The sequence below is a fragment of the Elaeis guineensis genome, chromosome 1, assembly GCF_000442705.2.
Source record: "Elaeis guineensis isolate ETL-2024a chromosome 1, EG11, whole genome shotgun sequence".
Lineage (NCBI taxonomy): Eukaryota > Viridiplantae > Streptophyta > Magnoliopsida > Arecales > Arecaceae > Elaeis > Elaeis guineensis.
Genome location: NC_025993.2, coordinates 168,947,334 through 168,968,948, shown reverse-complemented (window position 1 = coordinate 168,968,948; position 21,615 = coordinate 168,947,334). Strand labels below are relative to the sequence as shown.

Here is a 21,615-nt window from a genome sequence, read left to right as displayed (position 1 = left end):
GATAAATAGAAGGATTGTATTGTATTTAAAGTATAACTTCGGAGATGACTAAAATTTTTAAACTCAAGAGGGTTTGTTTTGGAACTTGGGCAAAGTCAAGGGGCTTACACTACAGTTTTTTCAATATTATTTAGGCTTAACCATAGAAAACTTTGAATTATTGACAGGTTTTCAATTTCAACGTATATTTTAATTTAATATAATTAGGTTATCCAACTTTCAAATTAATTCAATTTGGACTTTAACTATGAATTCCGTCCAACTGCTATGACGGAATTATCACATAAGCATCATCCTTTTCTGCTCAATAAGTATATCACATAATAATTCTATTATAGTAATCAGATGAAATTCATAGTCAGGATCCAAATTGAATAAATTTGAAAATTGGATGATCTGGTTACATTAAACTGAAGCATAGGATGGAATTGAAAATCTTTAAATAAATCAAAATTTTTTTCTATGATTAAACTCATTATTTATTATTTCAACATATCTTACAGGGATAAAGAGCATGCTAAACTTTCTCAAGGTACATGATTTTTATCAACTTCCAACACTAATTACGCTCCACCTATCATTCATCAAATTAGGCAGGATGAGAAAACTTAGTATCCAAAATTTTCCTTTAATAATGGAAAGCACCAAAGAATTCCCCAAGGGGTCCCCAATTTCCTTCCATCCTTTCAATTATGTTTCTATTTCAGCACGACCCCTATATTAAAAGACTCCATAGTCAATTCCCGTGGTTCCCCAATTCCATCCAAGTATCCAAAGTCTCTGCCAATTTTTCCAAACCATGCCGAACCCCATGCTCTACCAAGTACCAACCATTTGATTGAAGCAAACCTAAGTCGGCATGAAGGATTAGTCTTGGTGGGTCAAGCCAAAAATAGACGAAAACAAGAGGAGAAAAATCGAATGGGCATCAGGGTATGTTGTCACCACACGAAAAAATTTTACAGCAAACGTGACACCAAAGGTAAAGCTAAAGTCCCTTGGAAAGACAAAAATAAGAGGGAAATCTATGGCCCAAATCTAGAGAGACTGCGGACTTTGTCCTCTCTCTTAGGGTTTAGCCGGAGAGCTTGACCTTGACGCCCACCATAAGACTAGCAATCGATGAATTAATTGGATGGCCGACACGGCACTTTCTTCCCACTTTACATCAAAGTCTGGCCAGCACATCCCCCACTCTTTTTCCCCTCTCCACTCCTCACCCACGGTATAAATCCTTCTCCAAACACCCATCTTAAGACTTGCCAAAGAAGAAGATCGAATGCAGAATTTTCTCCACTTGAGTTCTTTGCATGACCCAGCAAGGGTGACGTTTGGGGGATGAGATCATACGATACGTGGTGATTCATCCCTTTCTCACTTTATTTCCCTACAGATTCCTCTCAAAGCCAAAGAAGAATCCAAAGTTTTCTTCTATATAAAGGACCTCATTGAATCCTCCCATCTTTCTCCATTCAGAAAGAAAAAATAAAAAAGAGAATCCTCCCATCCCTCGTTCATACGTTGCCTTCCGGTCAATAGCCGCAAGCACAGTTTTTTTTTTTTTTTGCATCTTTCATGAAGCCGGCGTGGATCGATCGCTCCTCCCTGAGTCTCGACCTCAGTGTCGGACCTCTGTCGTTCCCCGACCAAGCTCCGGTGAGCATATAACAGCTTATTAATCATGCCTTAATTTTTTATGATCCACTTTAGAGATTTCATTTTATTGATAATTAAGCTGATCACCATCAGATTGCAAAGAGGGCGCATCATACCAATCCCATGCATGTCCAAGGGAGCTCTTTGAAGAAGGATGAGGTAGGTTCTTTGCTTTCTGTTTGGTTCATTGCAAGCAACAAATGTTATTACTCTCTCCCGAGCACGCTTAATTGCGGAGTTCTGACCTGGTATGATATATCGGATAAAACAGACCGAAGATTTGGAAGCCAAATTGAGTAGGATGAGCGAGGAGAACAAGAAGTTGAGTGAGTTGCTTGGTGCCATGTGCACCAACTACAGCACCCTCCGGAGCCAGTTTTTTGATTTCATGAGCACATCTCCTAAAGAGTTAGGGTCGATTTCGCCATCGAGAAAGAGGAAGAGAGAGAGCCTCGAGACGGTCGGTTTCAATGACAAGACTTACGAGAGGACCGATAGCTTCAGCAACCGTGTCGAGAGCCTATCGAGCGAAGATTCGTGCAAGAGATTGGGGGAAGATACGAAGCCCAAGATCACCAAGGTTTATGTGAAGACCGACCCATCCGATTCGAGTCTGGTGAGTCCTGTAGCTAAATAAAACAGCAAGGAACATAAATTTGAGGGGGAAGAAGATTAAATAGCAACATATAATTGGATTGCTCCTAATGAACAAAATTTTTGATTTCCTTTTTGTTGTTCTTAGGTGGTGAAAGATGGTTTTCAATGGAGGAAGTATGGTCAGAAGGTCACCAGAGACAATCCTTCTCCTAGAGCTTACTTCCGTTGCTCCTTTGCTCCTTCCTGTCCTGTTAAGAAGAAGGTATGCCTCGGGGGGGGAAAAAAAAAATAAAGAAAAAAGATGTATCAAACTTAAGCTACCAATCCACTTATTTCCTAATACCATCATCCATCAATGAAATAATTTACTGATCTATTTTGGTCATGATTTGCTACCATTAGGTCCAAAAGAGTGCTGAAGATAGATCAGTCTTGGTAGCAACATATGAAGGTGAGCACAACCATGGCCACCCTTCGCAGAATGAAGTGACTCATGGCGCTTACCACAATGGATCAGTACCATGCTCGGTCTCCATCAACTCTTCCGGCCCAACGATCACCCTTGACCTCACAAAACAAGGACCGCGACCACCCGTTGGAAGGGCTTCCAGGGACATAGAGTCGCCAGAATTCCAAAGACTTTTGGTGGAGCAGATGGCCTCATCATTGACAAAAGATCCAAATTTTACAGCAGCACTTGTGACCGCAATCTCGGGAAGAATTCTTCAACATCCATCCGCTTAAATTCAAGCAAATCTACACTTATTCCCTGGCTTCGATGTGTTCTTCATGCTGATGTAGAGTTCTGCTTTTTATGTGTATATATGGAATGCTTCAGCATTAAATATCAAATGTCATTGGTGGTCCGGTTTCATGACCATGTTAATTAGTAGTATGATGAACAGCTTCTGTTTATTAATAAGAACCCAGTGGAACCACAGGAGAGATTGATTTTTCGAGTTGCTAATATCTATCCTTGAGCTGAAGTGTGTTATTATGAAATTTTCCTGAAACATGGTGACTGCTGGATTTTGATTCATTCTCGGAATTTGATGACTATTAGGTGATGATTTGCTTGGAATTCTGATCCAGATGTCATCTCAAAGGTGGCAGTTTCCATTGCATTCCTCAATTTTTTTTCTTGTTTCAAAAAGAAAAGCTTGACATTTTTTCGTGATGATTATGCGCGCACCAGAGTATGCAAAGAAGGTGCACCCTGGAGATGAAGTGGAATTTCACCCTACAGGGGACGGTGAGCTGTAGAAAGAGCTCAACCGAACATGTGATATAAACCTTATGAAGTATCACCACCAAAGAAAAAAAAAAGCACCCTTATGAAGAACAATTAAAAATAGTTTATTGGGCTAACATCAAATACCGTTTCAATCTACAGTACTATTGTGGTTATAGGATTTTTCTATTTCTTTAATTCAGTATAAATTTTCAAGGGATGTCGATTTTGGAAAAGACTTCTAACATTTGCCGTTGAAAAGAGGAAAGAATAAGCAGAGGAAGACGACGACGACGACGACAAGGAAGAAAAAGAAAAAGGTGATCAAGAAAAAGAAGAGGATGATGAAGATGAATAAATTCTTCTTCTTTCAAAGCTCATCTTAAGCAATAATTTACTACGCAAATTATTTCCATCTCAACCATGCAATTGATGGTCAAAAGCAAGTGCTAATGGATTAGGTGCAATAAAGCTAGAGCAAGTGAGACTCACATCATCCTTATTGAACCGAAGAGAGTTGGATCATAATAAATTTTACCAAGTATGAAGGTATAGACCAAAAAAGAAAATTTCGGTCAAAAGAAGGCCAATTAGTAGTGATTAATCCCATATATGGACATAGATTGAAGTGACTAAAACTATTTTGGGGATAGTTTCAAAAGTAGAACCAAGTATTATGATGAAAAGTCATAATTATCGGCTTGATAATTACACAACAACCCTGCCGATGAATGTATACATTGGAAGATAACCAGCGATATTTACTAAAACCACTAAGAGTGGATGCCAGATATGGAGCAACCATCAAAATATGCTGTTATTATTTATTGGTATAAATAAGTGAAAAATATATTTTATATAGGGACCCCTTAACAATCTATCAAATGTATCAAATGCATGCTTTTATCTTAACTTTATTAATAGCTGCTATTCTAAAAGTATATGTAACTAAGATCTCTATCATAGCTCAACACTATATTCTTATTATAGCTCAATACGATACTCCTACCATAACATAGTACAATGTTCTTATTGTAGCTCAATGCTAGATCTTTTATCCACCTTCGAATATGTGACAATGGTGAAAGTCCTTGAAGATTAGGACATTTGGACCCACACTATTCTTTATCCTTCTTTTGATCCACAACATCATCTTTCTAGCTAACCAGACATTGATGGCACATCCTTGCATGCCAACCTCATTACTAGCTAATCAAGTTTTTTTGAGATCCGAAATTTTCGAGCATTTGCCCAGAGTGAATAAAAAGGTGTTAGAAAATCATGACTGTACCTGTCAGGAATCTCTGGATCTTCTGCATGTATCTGAGAAGATCTACGATAGATTCGAATATTTTGAAGGCAGCGAACATCGATCCATTACCTGGATCTGTGATGGGGCACCTCCCTCTTAGGGTTTGAGGGAGGTACCCCTCTTTCTCTAGGGTTTCTTCAAGGAACCTAGGACGGCAACACTAGAGAAAGAGAGAAGAGATATTGAGAGGGAAAAGATCTGTATTTCACTCTTCAATAAAATCCTAATACAATCTATGTATATATATATATAGCCAATAGATCTGACCAAAAATTTTTTTAGCTAACTCATACATAAAAACACTCATCAAGCCCATGTACATGCATGTCTCATATGCTCTCATCCTTTAAACTTAATCTCAATTTAAATTTTGAGTTAGTCCCCTTAAGACCTATCAAATCAGGTCTTAAGACTCCTAGGATCAAACTTGATCCTAAACCCATGCAAAAATCCTGTGTAGCTCTGTCCGTGCAACTGAGCCGACTTAGTCTGAGATTGAGTCGATCCAGACTGAGACTGAGTCAACTCACCTACGTGCCATGTCAGATTTTTCGAAAATCTACTTTCTATTCTCTGCAACTTGATCGATTTAGTCTCAGTATGAGTCGATTCAATACCCTGAATTTGTTATTTCTTCACAGTCTTCAGTTCTGATTCTAGTTTTTTATTCCATCTTGTGTCTTCAAATATCCGAAGTCTCAACTAAGTCCCTCAAAGTCCTCATCACCTGAACCTTGAGCCCGTGAAGAGCTATGCATCGCCTCCACCCTATGACCACTCCTGTCCTAGCTCTTGGACTCAAACCAATCCTAGCCTCTGGGAGCCAACACTCTAACTCCTCCCATGGCCTTCCAAGGTTTGGAAGCATCACACCAACTCCTACAAAAAGGTACTAACATAGATCAAAGTGAGAGAGAGAGAAATTACTATATGAAGTCTAATTTTCACAAACTAATTCAGGTGGCAAATATATTTTTTTAGCAAGAACCCTAGAAAAGAAAATTGTATAGGTTGTAGCACACCTACACTTTTCATTCTATCAACTTCGCAGCTTAAAAGATGAAGACTATGAAGACTTGTGTAGGCATATTTAGTCTCACATTAGCTATGACACTGGATAAATCTTGAATATATTTATAGGACCAAAAACTCAAATAATACTTTTCAACTAACCTTTTGGGTGAGGTCCTATATAAGTTGTTATAAATGAAATTAGAGCTAACACAATCCATAACTTAAATAGACTACGAGATGCTGCAATATGAGCCTATTGGATTGACTACAGACTAGTCGTCGTATTTATGATTGAATCTATACTTGTGAATGTACTTTGATCCTTAGCTTGGTAAAGATACTAAGGCTTAAATGAGGGACGTATGTGAGGATTTGTGCGAGTATTTAATTCCATATCAACTATGCACTAGATAAATCTTCAATATTTATATGGGATCAAAAATCTAAATAATATCTTCTAATTAGTCTTTTGGACAAGATCCTAAATTGTTATAAAGACGAATAAAATCATAAAGTTAATATTTCTTTTCTAAAATCTTTTGATTCTAGATGAATTATTGGCAACATTGCAAGTATTCATCTCAAATGTTATCAAGCTTGACAATTTTGGTGACCTACAAGATTTTCAAGCATTGTTGTCTATTTTTAATAGTCTTTTTCATCCAAGGGTGACGTCAAGCTACATATAAATTCATATGGTTTAGAATTGTTAATTGGAAATGATCTCTTAACAATACAGATAGAGCAAATTTCCAGGTGATATATGCAGCCAACTGTCATTTGCCCAAAAGCATGAGTAGGTTGTCTTTGCCTACAAAAGACGTGTAGGATCATTAGTCGCTGCGGCATAATTTACACCTAAGTTATGATCCTCCTTGAACTGGATAAACAAACATGAACCACTATATGCTATGACTTCTTAAATAACTTTAAGAAATCAGGTTCAACCTAGATGTCACCTTGTTTTAGCTTAATTGAGATGATCCAAACTTAAAGCATAACAATATGAGGCAGAAATAAGGCCAGTTTGGATATAACATCACCATCTCCAACCAAAAGAGAAGTGAAATTGCCTGACCACCTAAATGGTTTGAAGCTCTAACCTCATATATCCTGCAGTTCCTAATTTGTTGGGAGGGGAGATATCTAGACTCCTTTAATTTTCAACTCCTTCTCTTTCGACAAATTTTATTTTAATTTTTATTTTTCAATCACTAATAAATGAATTACATTGATCATTAATGCACATAAAAGAAATTATATATTTCTCATAAGAAAAAATAGATTACATATGGTAGGTATATCCGATCTACTAAGTGCTGCACTACTGGCTAAAGCAACCACAAATAGGCATTATCTGTCGGCATGTCAAGTATGACATGGGTTGTATCTTTCGTGCAAAGGAAGTATCGCCTTGCTGTGCATGAATCCACCATCAGATAGCACAATAGTTGCTTTGAGATCTGTGCAGACAGATGAGTTGAAAAACCTAAGTGCTTTGAGATCTTTGCAGGTTGTGATCCAATGGTCGATATCGCGCAAGAACATCAATCAATCTTCGAGGGATAGAACCATCTTGTCAAGTAGATTCCACTTCATATTCCATCAAAGTCTATATATTTTTAGGCACATTCCATTCAAGGGCAGGACCTGTTGGAGGTCAAAAAAACAAGTTGCTCGCCTATATCGTCATAAGAAGATTTGGGCCGGGCGGGGCCCAAACGTCGGCAGCATAGACTCCTACACTGTAGCTCAAATCAATTTAGAAAATCCGTAGCTGTAACGCAACGAATACAACGAAATCGGGATTGTGAATAGACCAACCATTTGACTGTAGATTGTCTGATGCAATCTTCCCAAAAAACGAATGTCTGGTGCAAAGAATCGTTCCTTGGGCGGTGGAGGTCTACACACGGCAAACAATGACAACGAATACAAACAAAATCTCAATGTTCCATCAGCTCTAACCAGAGGTGATAGTCGGATCGAATCAGATCAAAAATATAATAATCCAAATCTAATTTATTTATTAAATAGATAAAAAATTTGAAATCAAATCAAACTATTTTATCAACCAGATAATTCGATCCGGTTAAAACCGGTTAAATCAAGTCAAATAGTTTAAATAATAGTTTAAATAGTTAAGTATTGCCGTCTCTGATCTAAACTGGATATGATAATGGTCCTTGTCAGATGACTGGTTCATTGTACAAATTACTCGAGGTATTCTCACAAACCTGCGGTAGAAGGATGCGCTTGAGCTCCAAATTCCCACAAACCTACCTTCATTTGCGTGCAAATATTAATCTCGAAGTAGGGACGACGTGACAACCTGCAAACTAAACCTACACAGATTACAATTGCAGGTCAGCGTTTATCTTTGAAGTGGAAGATAGTTTTGGCATTTTCACCGAGTGCGATAGAATAGGCTTTAGATATTCACGTTAGAGCATCATTCATTTCTCAATTCTACTACTCGAAGATGTTGATGGTTTGCGATAGATAAGCTGAATGAGCTCCCTCTTGTTTACCTTCCGTTTCAAAGTGAGCCTAACCATTAAGAATGAAATTATAAAAATACAAGATTGGTCAAGTCAAGGAGGCTGAATGACCAACCATTCTATCGTGATCCAATGGCCAACCCCAGTAAACCACCCAATTTTAATACTCTAGCTTGAATTGAGTATAACGCATGTTGACAACTTGTGCAATTTTTGAAATTTTTTCCCTTGACCAACTGATTCTACAAAGGATTCATAATAAACAAATTTATCAAGCATTGTACGAGAAACACAAATTCTATGAATTGTTCAGAACTTATCAACAATATACACGTAAGGAAGAGTTTTTTGAAAAATAAAACCGGGCTAAACATGCGTTGTTTTTACTGGTTTTCTAGTCTCCACCATGCTTATTCTCACATGGTTTTAGCAAACTTATTTTCTTCTTATTTTTGTTAAATTTTTTCAACTTTTAGTGAGAGAATTTCTTTTTGGACATTGGTGAATTGTCTGAGCTTAGTCTAAATTCCTAATATTTGCATATGGCCAAATAGTTATGTGATGCTTAACTCGAGCTTGGGCAATCAATCTATCAGTTCATTTGTATCGAGTAAACATTTAAGAGATCATTGTTAATTCTGAATTCTCTTGCTTCTATGCAACACCACAAATAAATTAAACCAGCTCTGATCCAAACAAGATTTAGTGAGGCCAAGCTTGATATGCTCTTTGGCAAAGCAATACAGCAACCCAGGTTTTTAAAATAATGGACCTAACTCGTCCATCTGGGTAACCAAGTTATAGGTTATTATGGTCGAGATCGCATATTAGGAAAATGAGAAGAGGACCGAAGCATTTGAAAAATCTTTACGAATATATGAGAATCAATATATCAAAACATTAGCCTATACAGTAAATCCGAACTCAATGAGTACCATTCTAAGCATTAATTTGAATAGTAAAAATATTCCAAATTACAAAAGATTGATTAAAAAGAAGAACTCAGCTAATGTATAAATACTATATGATGATAACCTAGTATTTTGAAATATATTGGCTTGTTTCAACTGATGATTAAGATTACTGTCTTGTTGACCATGCAATTTGCCACCTTTGCCAAGCCAAGATGAAAACATTGAACATGGCCTGCCCGACCCAAACCAGCCAAAATAGATTACGGGACTGACCCACAAAGCCGACACTGCACGATTGTATGTTGGGCGGGTGGCCCCACCATTTTAGTCCAAGTCCAAACACGTGTGGTTCGGGGGGCTCCGTCTAGTCAACGGTCAATTTTTGGCCTGCCGTAAGTGGACCAGCTTCCTTGTTTTTCCGCTTCAAGGACTGGTTGACCGCCGCATTCCGAAGACTTTCTCGATCCCACTGACCGACAAAGTGGTAATTATAACTTTCTCTCTCTACCGACTTCACCAAGAAAAATGGATTGGACTCAATAACTACTAGCGGATAGATCCTTCTTTCTTGAGTTTTTCTGAACTTTCACAAGTTTAGCAACTAATCTTCTAACCATCAAGTGGTTTAATTGGTCGATAGCTTTCAAGTTGGATGAAACGCTTCCTATGCAAATAATGCTCTAAGTCCACTTCAGTTAAGTTTTTTTTTTTTGGTAAGTCACTTCAGAAAGGTTTGGGACCATACTTTTGTTCAAAAAGAAAAAAAACACTACCATAACAAGATTAGGTAAAAGCTGCGAGGACCATACGATGAAGTAAGGACGAAAAGGAGGAACCAACCACGTCAACTGTGATTGTATATAGAAGACTTTATTAGCATGCAATGTCAAGCCATTACCTTTTTTTTTTATTTGGTGAGTTGGATGAACTAATTAAGATGAGTATAAATACATTTATGGGAATCAGAAAGTAAAATATTCAAAAATTAAGACAGGAGATATATTGAAGAATCCTAAGATGTACGTCAAGCCATTATTTTAGCTCAACGAGCATCGCTTGGATACATGATTACTCCACTGTGCCACATGAGTTTTCAAATAGAGGATGAAGATAATTTGATGTGCTTACAATTAATTCAGGGATACAACTTGCATATTCGAGCTATTATTACAATGTACACTCTTTCTTTGTTTTTCCCATGTAACAATTGTTTTTTTTTTTTTTCCTGAACTGCAAGGCTTTCTTAGTGGTAATTTTGCTACAAAATGAAAAGAAAACACTAATCACGTGACCTTATAGTTATAACTCAATATATGTAGATTTATAGGACTGAAAATGGATCGGATACAGATCGAATACCACCATATCCATATCTATATTTATTTTATTTGATGAATATAAATACGGATACGGATGTTATTTGGATACAAAAATTCAAATCCGTATTTGTTTTAAACGGATACGAATACAATTTGGATATTGAAAGTATGGATATAATTACAGAAATTACTTATATAATTAAATTTTATGGCTATAGAATCGAAGATATTCCTAAATAGATAATAAATCAAGTTAATAACATATTTATATAGTTGTATATTTTTTTAAAAATTAATAAAAAAACTATATAGCATTATATAGGATTATATATAGATTCAGATATTCGAATATGGATCGAATAGTTATTTATCTATATCCATATCCCATTTTTTTTATGGATATAGTTACGGATACGGATATTAATCGGATCTTCAAATTTCTATTCATATCTGAATTGATTTGGATATGAAAATGGATCTGAATGAATAATATTCATACAACTTTCACCTCTATTTATAGCACACTGTTGGAGGGCGTGGTTATGAGCATGCATGTTTATTCTAATTTAAGCCCACTCTTCTGTCATAGATGGTAGTCATGAGAAAGGATATGAAATAGAGATAGCCCTGATAGAGAATGCCACTTTTATGAGTAGAATGCAATATCAAAGAAGGAAACATCAAACAGACCCCAAAATCATGTTGGTCTGTTTCCTCGGGTTATGAGAGAACAATTCATTCCGAATAGGGATAAAATAAGGGAAGGAAGAGAACGGGTTGGTACATGTCAACGGTCCCCCTACCACTAGTTGGGACTCACAAGAGAAAGAGGTTAAAGGTGGAAGCCGCTTAGGTTCTACTGCGATGCACTCAATATTTGCTATGTGAAATCCAAGTAGTTGACATCATGAACCTGAGTATTCAATTCGGATGCTCCTAACAACTACAATAGTGGGCCAATATGCTCCCCTAGGCACCTTCCTACCACCTTCGCAGAGAGAGAGAGAGAGAGCTTATGGTGGTTCCTTGGACATCTTAAGGGTTTTGATATACATAGTTAAGTGCAGAAACGAAGAGAACTTTCTAGTTTTTAAAGATTTTTTCTTCCTAACAATCCAACCTCTGATAGGTGTTTCGTTCTACCTCCTTGTCTTATATCACTTTGTGTGCATAGCGAGAGAAGAGTTTCCACCTACATCATGGATGTCCAAAGAAATGTCTCTAATAAAGATAAGGTCAGTAGAAGTAGTTTTTTGTGTATGATTTTGAGCACTTTCACAATATATTTATAGAGAAATCTAAATTTATTTGCAATTTTTCATAGACCAAATGATTTGACAATCAGTTTCAAATAACTGATAATTATAAGTTTAAAATAATGGAAAGCATGCGCACTTTCATCATGAAGCATTTTTATCATGTATTTCGTCATCCTTTACGTCCTCCAAGGATCATTCAAAATTTATTGTTTTAACTCTATTATTTGACGCTACTTGTCATCATCATCATCATTGTTGTTGCAGTACCCATTCTTAATGCTTTGCATGCGATAGTAGGACACCCGCAATATCCCCCGCCCCCAACCCATCAGAGGGAAAAAAGTAACAAAGAAAAAAAAAAAAAAAAAAGATTTGTTAGAACAATCTTAATATTCTCCTTTCTTAATTTCTTACTATAAATTTCTGACCTTGGCAAAAGCTTGACAAATTTTCTGCTAATCATACCTTGCTATCTCTTATGTATCTGATTTTAATATATATATCAAAATTGCACAATGGTTGTTAAGATTAACAATCTTTTATGCCAGGTCAAAAGGAAGTCTATCATCAATTAGCTATTGAGTGGTGAGGAAATTTTTGTCAGATTCGTTTAGAGACCCTTCATGTTGATATTTCTCTGTTTGTATGCTCAGATTCAAGAAATTGGAGCAGAACTAGAACGTCTGGTTTCCGAGAACAAAGAGCTCTGCCTTCTGCTCCACATGATGAATGATAAGTACACCACCCTTCGAGCTCATGTGGAGAAGAAAAGGGAAGAAATGAACTCTGTAAATCAAAGCTGTTCAAGCCACAACTTGATCCACAGACAACCAATTGAGAAAATAAAATCAAAATCTACACGCATATTAGTTAGAACAAAAGAAGACAATACTAGCTTAGTAAGACTCTTGACACAAGTACTTCCACAACCTGATTAACATTTTCCTCAGTTTTAACTTTAATTTCTCCTTAATTAATGGTAGATAAATTATGTGTTGCCATAACAACAGGTAGTCAAGGATGGGTACCACTGGAGAAAGTATGGACAGAAGATTATTAAAGACAATCCATCCCCTCGTGCTTATTTTAGGTGTTCTATGGCTCCAAAATGTCATGTTAAGAAGAAGGTTCTCTTCTAAACTCCAAGTTTTGCTTCTTTTCTCATATGATTATTCAAATTTTGAGTTTTATAATGGAAGGTATTCTACATCAACATATTGCAGTGATAATATCCTCTTTCCTCTTCAGAAAATAAATAAATAAATAAATAAAAAGAATATCGAGAAGCAAATATGGGCACACATAATCCATAAGGCAAAACTAAGTAATCTGTCTGCAGTTTTTTTGACTGGTTCTTTAATTACTATCTTACCGGTTTTGCCTTTGAATTCCACCTTCACTTGGGAACCAAAAAAAAAAAGGAGAAATGGACAGCATTGCGTTACTCAATAGAACTACATTGATATTTCACAATTCTTGTACGTTCTCTACAGGAATAATACATGTGGTAGGAACTAAACCTTATCTTTGAGAAACCATGCATGCTTGAGAATTGAGAATAGTGTCTTCAAAATAATTGCAGGTTCTACAGATCAACTAGATTTCCTGAGATGGTAGAAGAACCGACCAACTGTAGCATCATCTCTCTAGAGAAATGAAACCCTTAGGTTCACAGGAATATGCCTTGAATTCACATGATCAGTCAGAGAAAAAAGCCTGAAAAGCTGATTCATGAATCTGATCCACGTCTTCTGTCTCTCAAAATCATCTTAGTCTTCTTCAATTCAGCAAAAATTACTGATGCATGAATCTCTTATGTTTTCTTGGAGTAATCCATGAAATATATATGGAAAGGTAAAAATAAAATATACCCCTATTATCAAGATATGGAATTCGTAGAACCCCTTATAGTCAAATGTTTAAAGCATTATGTTAAAAATTTGTATTAAATTAACAGCAATAAGTTCATTTTTCTAGCTGACACGAATGAAAACAAGCTGTTTTTATTGAAATGTAGTTCACAAGTGTAAAAAGGCTGTGGAAGTACATGGAAGACTTTAGACTCATATTTCTTGGTATTATGTTTATGATCTGAAACTTGGATCACATAAATTCCATAGACCCCGAAATAGGAACCGTCAAGTCGCGTAGATCAAACAAGAGATTTATCTATAGCAAGCAATCTCATACTTATTTCTTTATTTCTGCTTGAAAGTAAATTTAGGCAAAGTCACTAGTTTTTCAGTTTCCATAGTTTTAAACTAGAAGTCATTTTTATTTTGCTTCATGAGCTAGCTTAAGTCTCACAATTGAACTCACATATTCACTTAAAAACAAATTAACTAGGCATTTTAGCATCGCAGATCATGTCAAAATTCTAACATGTGGATGAGATCTAATTACTTTGTTCATGTCATTCATCTGACAAAAAGAAAGCCTACAATAAAATATATGCAGAAATTGTTATATGTCATTAAAACTTTGCTCTTACAAGAGTATTAATAAGAAGTGTCAACTGCATCTACGAGGGTTATATCTACCAAGTCTTAACCAAATACTCTGCAACTATTGCAAAACTATTTCATCTCCCTTTGTATGTTTTAGGTTCAACGAAGTGCAGATGATAAATCAGTTCTGGTGGCAACATACCAAGGCGAACATAACCACCCCTTACCCGGTGAGCTTGCTGGCGTGACCTCATTACCAAATGTATCCAGCACTGGCTTGATGTCTGAACTTTCATGTTCTACATCCGGTGACCGATCTCTGCCGGCAGTCAACCTTGATCTCACTCTATGTGGGAGCAACCATGAGGGGTAAAGGCCCACAAAGACTTTCATAAACGAGACCGACAATGACGACGACGACGACAGTATCATGGAAGAGTACATCAAACTTTTGAATGGAGATCCAAGAGCAGCCTTAGTGGCTACAGTTGCACGCTCTATTCTCTCTAATCATCCATCCAATAGCTGAACCTCAATACCAACATATGACTTTGTTCACGAAGCATATAAGTCTCTGCACAATTTTGCTGAAACAACTGAAAGTAAAAGCTACCTTTTAGACTGATATATATATAGACCCCCAAATATGTTTTTCAAGTTTTTTTCAAAGAACTAGGATAAGTGGAAGCCCAGTTTAACTAGCTCAGCACCTCTTCTTGGCGCATGCGCTGTTGGATGTTCTTGGTTATAAACCAATAATGGCATTCCCACCATATTCCTCTAAATTATAAAAAAAAGTACATTTAGGTATCCTATGATTTACGCATTTTATTAAAAGGAGTCTGGGGTTTTTTTTTTTTTTTTTACATTTGAGGGCCCATGGTCTAATGCCGTTAGTGCATAAGGAAAAATTGCCAAACGACATCAATGATTATTTATGTGACGATCTGACGTGGCAAGGTGGATCCCATATACAACTTTTTTAAAAAAATAGAACCTAATTTATCCAAATAACTATACATCATTTTTAAATCATAGAATTTCTAATGCCTCCATTTCATCAAAATCATATAGAACAGAGGGAAAAAAAAGAGAGTGGGAGAGATGAGTTTCAATTCATCCAAACTCCAAGCAATGATCGAAGATGCTCGTATGGTTATGTAGCTCCAATCCGGATATCTTATGGTTATGTTAACTCGTATGGTTATGATCGAAGAAGCGACTACTGATTCTCTCTACCAAAGAAGCGACTACAATTATAAGGACAATTTTCTTCTTCCAGTTACAGAAGTGTTGTGTAGAGTCATTGTTGTGTAGAGTCATTGTTGGAGGCAGCCCTCTTCTTTTGCTTTTATCCCTTGTGACAAAAAGTATATATATGTAAATGGGCAAGATTCTAATGAGTTCGATATGGGTTTAGGATATGTCGGGTTGTTACGGTGTGAGCTTTTATCATCTATCAGAAAGATGGGAGTTGTTGTGTAAATGGGAGTTTTGTAGTGTGAGCTTTTATCATCTTCATAGGTCTTCGAATGGGGGTGCTATAGGTTTTGCATGCATGTCGAATGGGTTTATTTTGGATCTTGCATATTATTTGTCAATATTTAGATTTTTGTTAAAATTTATATAAATTATATATAATTAACAAACTAGGATAATTGAAAGAGTTAATTTAACAACTCACCATGGAGGGAAGTGGCAGTCTATGGATACTATGGTTTATGAAGGTGGTGAAGTAACATACCATGACAACATTGACATAGACTATCTGTCAATGTTTGAAATGTTGAGATATGCCAAAGAATTGGGATATAAAGATGGAGCACAGATGTGGTTTAAGATTGCTGGATTGACAGGACCAGAATCTTATGAAGAGATTTTGAGTGATATGAATGTTACTAACATGCTAGATTACAATAAAGAGATGGGCCACATTGAGGTTTACTTTGTAGAAGCATGTTTATCTATTGGTAACTTTGATGATTTTGAAGCTAGTGAGTTTCATGTAGCTGGCAGAGGTGGCGATTTAGAGATGGGACCGACTGTTAAAACAGGGCATAGTTGGAGTAAAGATTCAATGGATAGTGACTATGAACCTGCAGAAGAATTATTTAAGGATTTACATAATAGTGACTTCAGTTGTAGTGAAGCTAGTTGGCTCTATGATGATATGGAAGATAGTGATGATGATATATTCATCAATGTACCATGTGCGGATGCAAGCAACTCTCCATCTAGAGAAACAAACAAAGATGATGGTGAAACAAACAGAGATGATGTTGAGGTAAATAACTTGCAAGAAGAAGCCTTTGATGAATTCAATGAAGATGCAACATCTAATGAAGAGTTACATAGTCTTCAAGATTCTGAAGATGAGTAGAAAGTTTATTTAGATTTTGATGAGGTCAATAGTTTGAAGGATCCATGATTGTATTTGGGGATGAAGTTCACAAATACTTATTTGTTCAAGAAGGCATTAAAGGAATGGGCAGTCAAAAGAGATTTTGATTATAAGTTTGTTAAGAATTCCAAGACCAAGATAATAGCCATTTGCAAGGAAAAATATGGCTTCAAAATTCATGCTTCCAAAGGGAGGTAGATGCAATAAAGAAGAGGATCCAGAGGGAACTTGGAGCTGAGATTTCCATTCATTCCTGCTATAAAGCTAAAAGAAAAGTGAAGAAGTTTATATTAGGGGATTTGAAGCAGCAATACACTAGGTTGCATGACTATGCAGCCATTATTAGGGTAACAAATCTTGGTAGTTGTGTAAAAATAGAGTATGCTACCATGCCTAAACATATATATGAAGCATCAATAGCAGATAACAATGTCACTGAAGAGTAAAGTGAATGTAATGTCAAGAATTTGGTACTTGTATTTCACTATATATATATGAGGTTCTCTGCACAAAAACAAGGATGTTTTGCTGGATTGAGGCCAATAGTTTGTTTAGATAGATGTCATTTGAAGATATATATGGGTGGACAATTGTGTAGGTGAGATGTTTGGCCAGGACACCACCTCCCAAGACCTTTTCGATACCGCACGTCGCAGCAGGAAGAAAGAAAAAATAAAACAGAAAATAATCAAATACGTGGATCAACCAAAAAAAGGGCTCACCTCCATAAGGTATGCAAACTTCACTATGAGAAAAAAAATATTACAAGAGAAGATCTCACCCTCAACCCTCATACACCTAATCTCTCCCTCACAGAAAGTTTTTTCTCATAAAAACTCTCTCTAGGAGGACCCCTCTGAATTTCTAAAGCGATCGCTATCCGCTATCCAGAAGCCTCTTTGGAGTCTCTGCTCCTGCTCCTGTTGGCGCGTCGCGTCTCCTCTATTCTATCTCTGGATTCACCGCCGAAGCCACCGTGCGCACACCTCTGTTGCGGTGAACAGATTTTTAAAGGCTTAAAAAACTCAAGAACAATAGGAAAGAGACTCCTTACAACACCCGGAGTTTTTCCAGAACTGTTGGATCAAGACCACAATCTCCCTAAGCCACCAGATTGTGCATCGATCTACGAGAAGATGCGTAGACCATGAGAAATAGCTTCGATCTACGGTGGACCACGAGAAACTGAGAGGAAACGATCTCGCGGTCCATAGACCACTCTGTGCATCACTCGGTCCACGGTGGACCGGGCTACTCTGCTCCTGCGTGGGCTCGTATGGGCCTGGGTCGCACCCGTGTGGGCGCACCTGGGCCTGGGCGTGGGCCGCACCTCGTGCGCTGCCGTGCCTGGGATGCGCACCACCATGCACAGCCGTCGGTGGTCCTCCGTCGCTTTGAATGTTGTGCCAACTTCAATCGATCGTATCTCGGCCATCCGGACTCCATTTGAGGGATCTTGAGCTCGTTGGACTCTATTTTTTATCACGGACCTCGCTGTGAATACAATATGGATCGAATCTTGAGGTATCAAATCCTAACAATCTCTATCTCGACTTAACATTCATCCTTCTCCTAACTTTAAGAGCTTCTGGATCTCCTCACGCCATATCCTAGGACAATCGCCTGCTGATCATGGATGGGCAAATATAAGAGTTGAGTTAGGCTGCTCGATTTTATTTTTATCGTATGCTGTACTCCTAATCTGAGACCTGCTCGAGTCATCATTCTATAGTAATAGGAATCTCGTCTTGCGATATTGCCTTTCATCCTCCCAAGTCTCGCATCTCGTGCCCAATCCATATCCATCTGGAGCTCCACGTCGCTCTAGGCTCCTCCTGGCTCTTAAAACTCCATCTCGCATTGGGCTCTCCATCAGATAATAATGTCCTCTTATCTTCTTCTCCTCTAAAAAAATTCTATCGCTGCGTAGCACCTTCAGGATTCCTTCACTAACTATCATTCTGTAGCCTCTCGAATCCAGTCTGCTCAGTGAGATAAGATTTCGTCTAAAATCGAGTATGTATTGGATCCTCCTAATCTCCTCACTGCACCATCATGTATCCACCAGCTGACCATCCTGATGCCTCTGATCGTACAACTTGTCCATTCGATAGATAAATAGTACTCTCACTATTCTTCAAAGAGTCAAATTGCTCTTTTCTGCAACATACATGATAGGTACATGCAGAATCTAAAATCCACTGCTAGAAAGAAGTAGATATCTTATCAGATATCTTCAGGACATCTCCCTCTGAATCACTACTGGCTGTCGCTACAGCAGCCATCGTCCAATCCTTGAGTTGAGAGCAATCTCTGGTTAGATGTCCCAACTCATCACACCGATAATATCTGGTCTTGCTCAAGTCCTTCCTGAACTTGGATAGTTCTCGTCGCGATCTCCTGTCGCTCCATCTACCACCTCCTGCTCCTCTAGAAACCACTAAAGCTGAGCTGCCACCTCCTGAGCTCGAAGTCAGGTTCTCCTTCCTAAGAATCTCGTTCTAGAGAATCATCATGGTGATCTCATCCATCGTGATGGTGCTCTTCTCCACTAGAAGAGCAGTTATCAAGAACTCATACGAAGGTGGAAGCGACGCTAGCAAAACCAACGTCCTGATCTTTTCCTCAATATTCTCGCCAACGCTGAGGAGGTCGGTGAGGATCTTCTGAAAGTAGCTGAGATACTCCTACATGCTCTATCCCTCAGTCATCCGTAGTTGGTAGAATTACCTCCAGAGGAAGAGAGTGTTGGTGAGAGATTTCATCATGTGCAACTTCTCAAGCTTCGACCATAACACCATCGGAGAAGTTTCACGAAGCACATGGATCACCACCTCATTCGCTAGGTACATATGGATGGTACTCACTGCTTGCATCTGGAGCCACCTCCAATCCTGCACCTCTATGGTAGTCAGCTTCTCCTCGCACAGAGAGCATCGATCAATCCTTGCTGGATGAGTACGTCCTTCATCCTTGTCTGCCATAAAGAGAAATTATTCTTTCCATTAAGCTTGTTGATCTCTATTTTGATTGATCCTGTCTTCTCCATCTTCAGTCTTACTCACCATCACTGCAATCTGCATCCTTGTACCGTCTCACTCTGATACCACTTGTAGGTGAAATGTCTGGCTAGGACATCACCTCCCAGAATTTTTTCGATACTGCGCGTCACAGCAGGAAGAAAGAAAAAATAAAATAAAAAATAATCAAATACGTGAATCAGCCAAAAAAAGGGCTCGCCTCCACGGGGCATGCAAACTTCATTATGAGAAAAAAAAAATATTACAAGAAAAGATCTCACCCTCAACCCTCATACACCCAATCTCTCCCTCACAGAAAGTTTTTCTCATAAAAACTCTCTCTAGGAGGACCCCCTAGAACCTCTGAAGTGACCGCTGTCCGCTGTCCAGAAGTCTCTTTAGCCTTTGCTCCTGCTCCTGTTGGCATGTCGCATCTCCTCTGTTCTCTCTCTGGATTCACTGTCGAAGCCACCGCACGCGCACTTCTATTGCGGTGAACAGGCTTTTAAAGGCTTAAAAAACCCAAGAACAATAGGAAAGAGACTCCTTACAATATCTGGAGTTTTTCCAGAATCGTTGGATCAAGACCACAACCTCCCTAAGCCACCAGATCGCACACCGATCTATGAGAAGATATGTAGACCACAAGAAATGCGTGAGAAACGACTTCGATCTATGGTGGACCGTGAGAAATCGAGAGGAAATGGTCTTGCGGCCCACATATCACTTTGTGCACTACCCGATCCACGATGGATCGGGCTACTCTGCTCCCGCACGGGCTCGCGTGGGCTTGGGCCTCACTTGCACACGCACCTGGGCCTGGGCCGCGTGCTGCCACGCCTGGGCTGCACACTGCCGCACTACCACCGACCGCCGATGGTTCTCCATCGCTTCGAGTTTCGTGCCAACTTTAATCAGTTGTATCTCGACCATCCAAACTCCGTTTGAGGTGATCTCGGGCTCGTTGGACTTCATTTTTTATCGCAGATCTTGTTGTAGGTATAATGTAAATCGAATCTCGAGGCATCAAATCCTAATAAATTATTGTGTGCTGTTGGAAGAGATGGTAATGAGAATTTATTTTCCCTTGCCATTGTCTGTGTTGACATAGAATGCAAAGAATCATGATTATGGTTTTTAAAGCTACTGTTTGAAGATTTTGGAGATCCATCTGAGATAGGTTGGATCTTCATTTCAGATCAACAAAAGATTTGAAAAATTTATCTCACTTATTTTTTAATTCTTTCCTTAAATTAAACTTATTTTAATAATTTATACCATAGGGATTGGTAGAGATATTTCAGAAACTTATGCTTGGGACAGAGCATAGGTATTGTGTCAAACATTTTTATGAGAATTATAAGAAGATTTTTAGAGGGTTGGAGTATAAAAAGAAGATATGGTTTGCAGCGGGGCTGGGATAAAGAAGATTTTTGATTATGCTATGATAAAATTAAAGGAATATGATGAAAATGTATATGACTGGTTGATGAGTATGGATCCAAAACACTGGGCAAGGATATTTTTCTCTACCAAAATAAAATGTGATGCTCTACAAAATAATATAAGTGAGACCTTCAACTCATTGATAAAGATTGCCGAGACATGCCTATTTTGAGCATGTTTGAGTGGATCAGAAGAAAGGTAATAAAACGTTTCCATATGAAATACACAGCAATGCTGAAGTATAAGGGAGATATTTGTCCAAATATACATGACCTTTTAGAGAAGAAAAAATATGAGGCAAGAAACTGTTTCTATACTCCAGTTGGAGAAAGAAAGTATGAAGTGAATTTCTATAATACACAACATGTTGTTGAACTGAATTCACTCACTTGCAGCTGTAGGCTATGGGATTTGTTTGGAATCTCTTGTAAACATGCAATTGCAGCAACACATACAAATAGATAGAAGCCAGAGACTTTGTGCATCAACATTACTGCA

The 21,615-nt window shown here is 37.9% G+C and overlaps 2 protein-coding genes across 2 annotated transcripts; both read left to right on the top strand.

Annotated features, from left to right (window-relative positions):
* Positions 1-1,276: 1,276 nt before the first annotated feature.
* LOC105060191 (WRKY transcription factor WRKY76) lies at positions 1,277-3,220 on the top strand. Its single transcript, XM_010943799.4, has 5 exons — positions 1,277-1,656; positions 1,750-1,815; positions 1,928-2,272; positions 2,399-2,515; positions 2,656-3,220. Exons 1-5 carry the CDS (start codon positions 1,576-1,578, stop codon positions 2,995-2,997), a joined length of 951 nt encoding a protein of 316 aa, XP_010942101.1. The 5' UTR covers positions 1,277-1,575; the 3' UTR covers positions 2,998-3,220.
* Positions 3,221-11,681: 8,461 nt separating this feature from the next.
* LOC105060192 (probable WRKY transcription factor 40) lies at positions 11,682-15,001 on the top strand. Its single transcript, XM_029260479.2, has 4 exons — positions 11,682-11,779; positions 12,457-12,702; positions 12,814-12,930; positions 14,408-15,001. The coding sequence occupies exons 1-4, from the start codon at positions 11,744-11,746 to the stop codon at positions 14,621-14,623; spliced, it is 615 nt and encodes a 204-aa protein (XP_029116312.1). The 5' UTR covers positions 11,682-11,743; the 3' UTR covers positions 14,624-15,001.
* Positions 15,002-21,615: the final 6,614 nt, after the last annotated feature.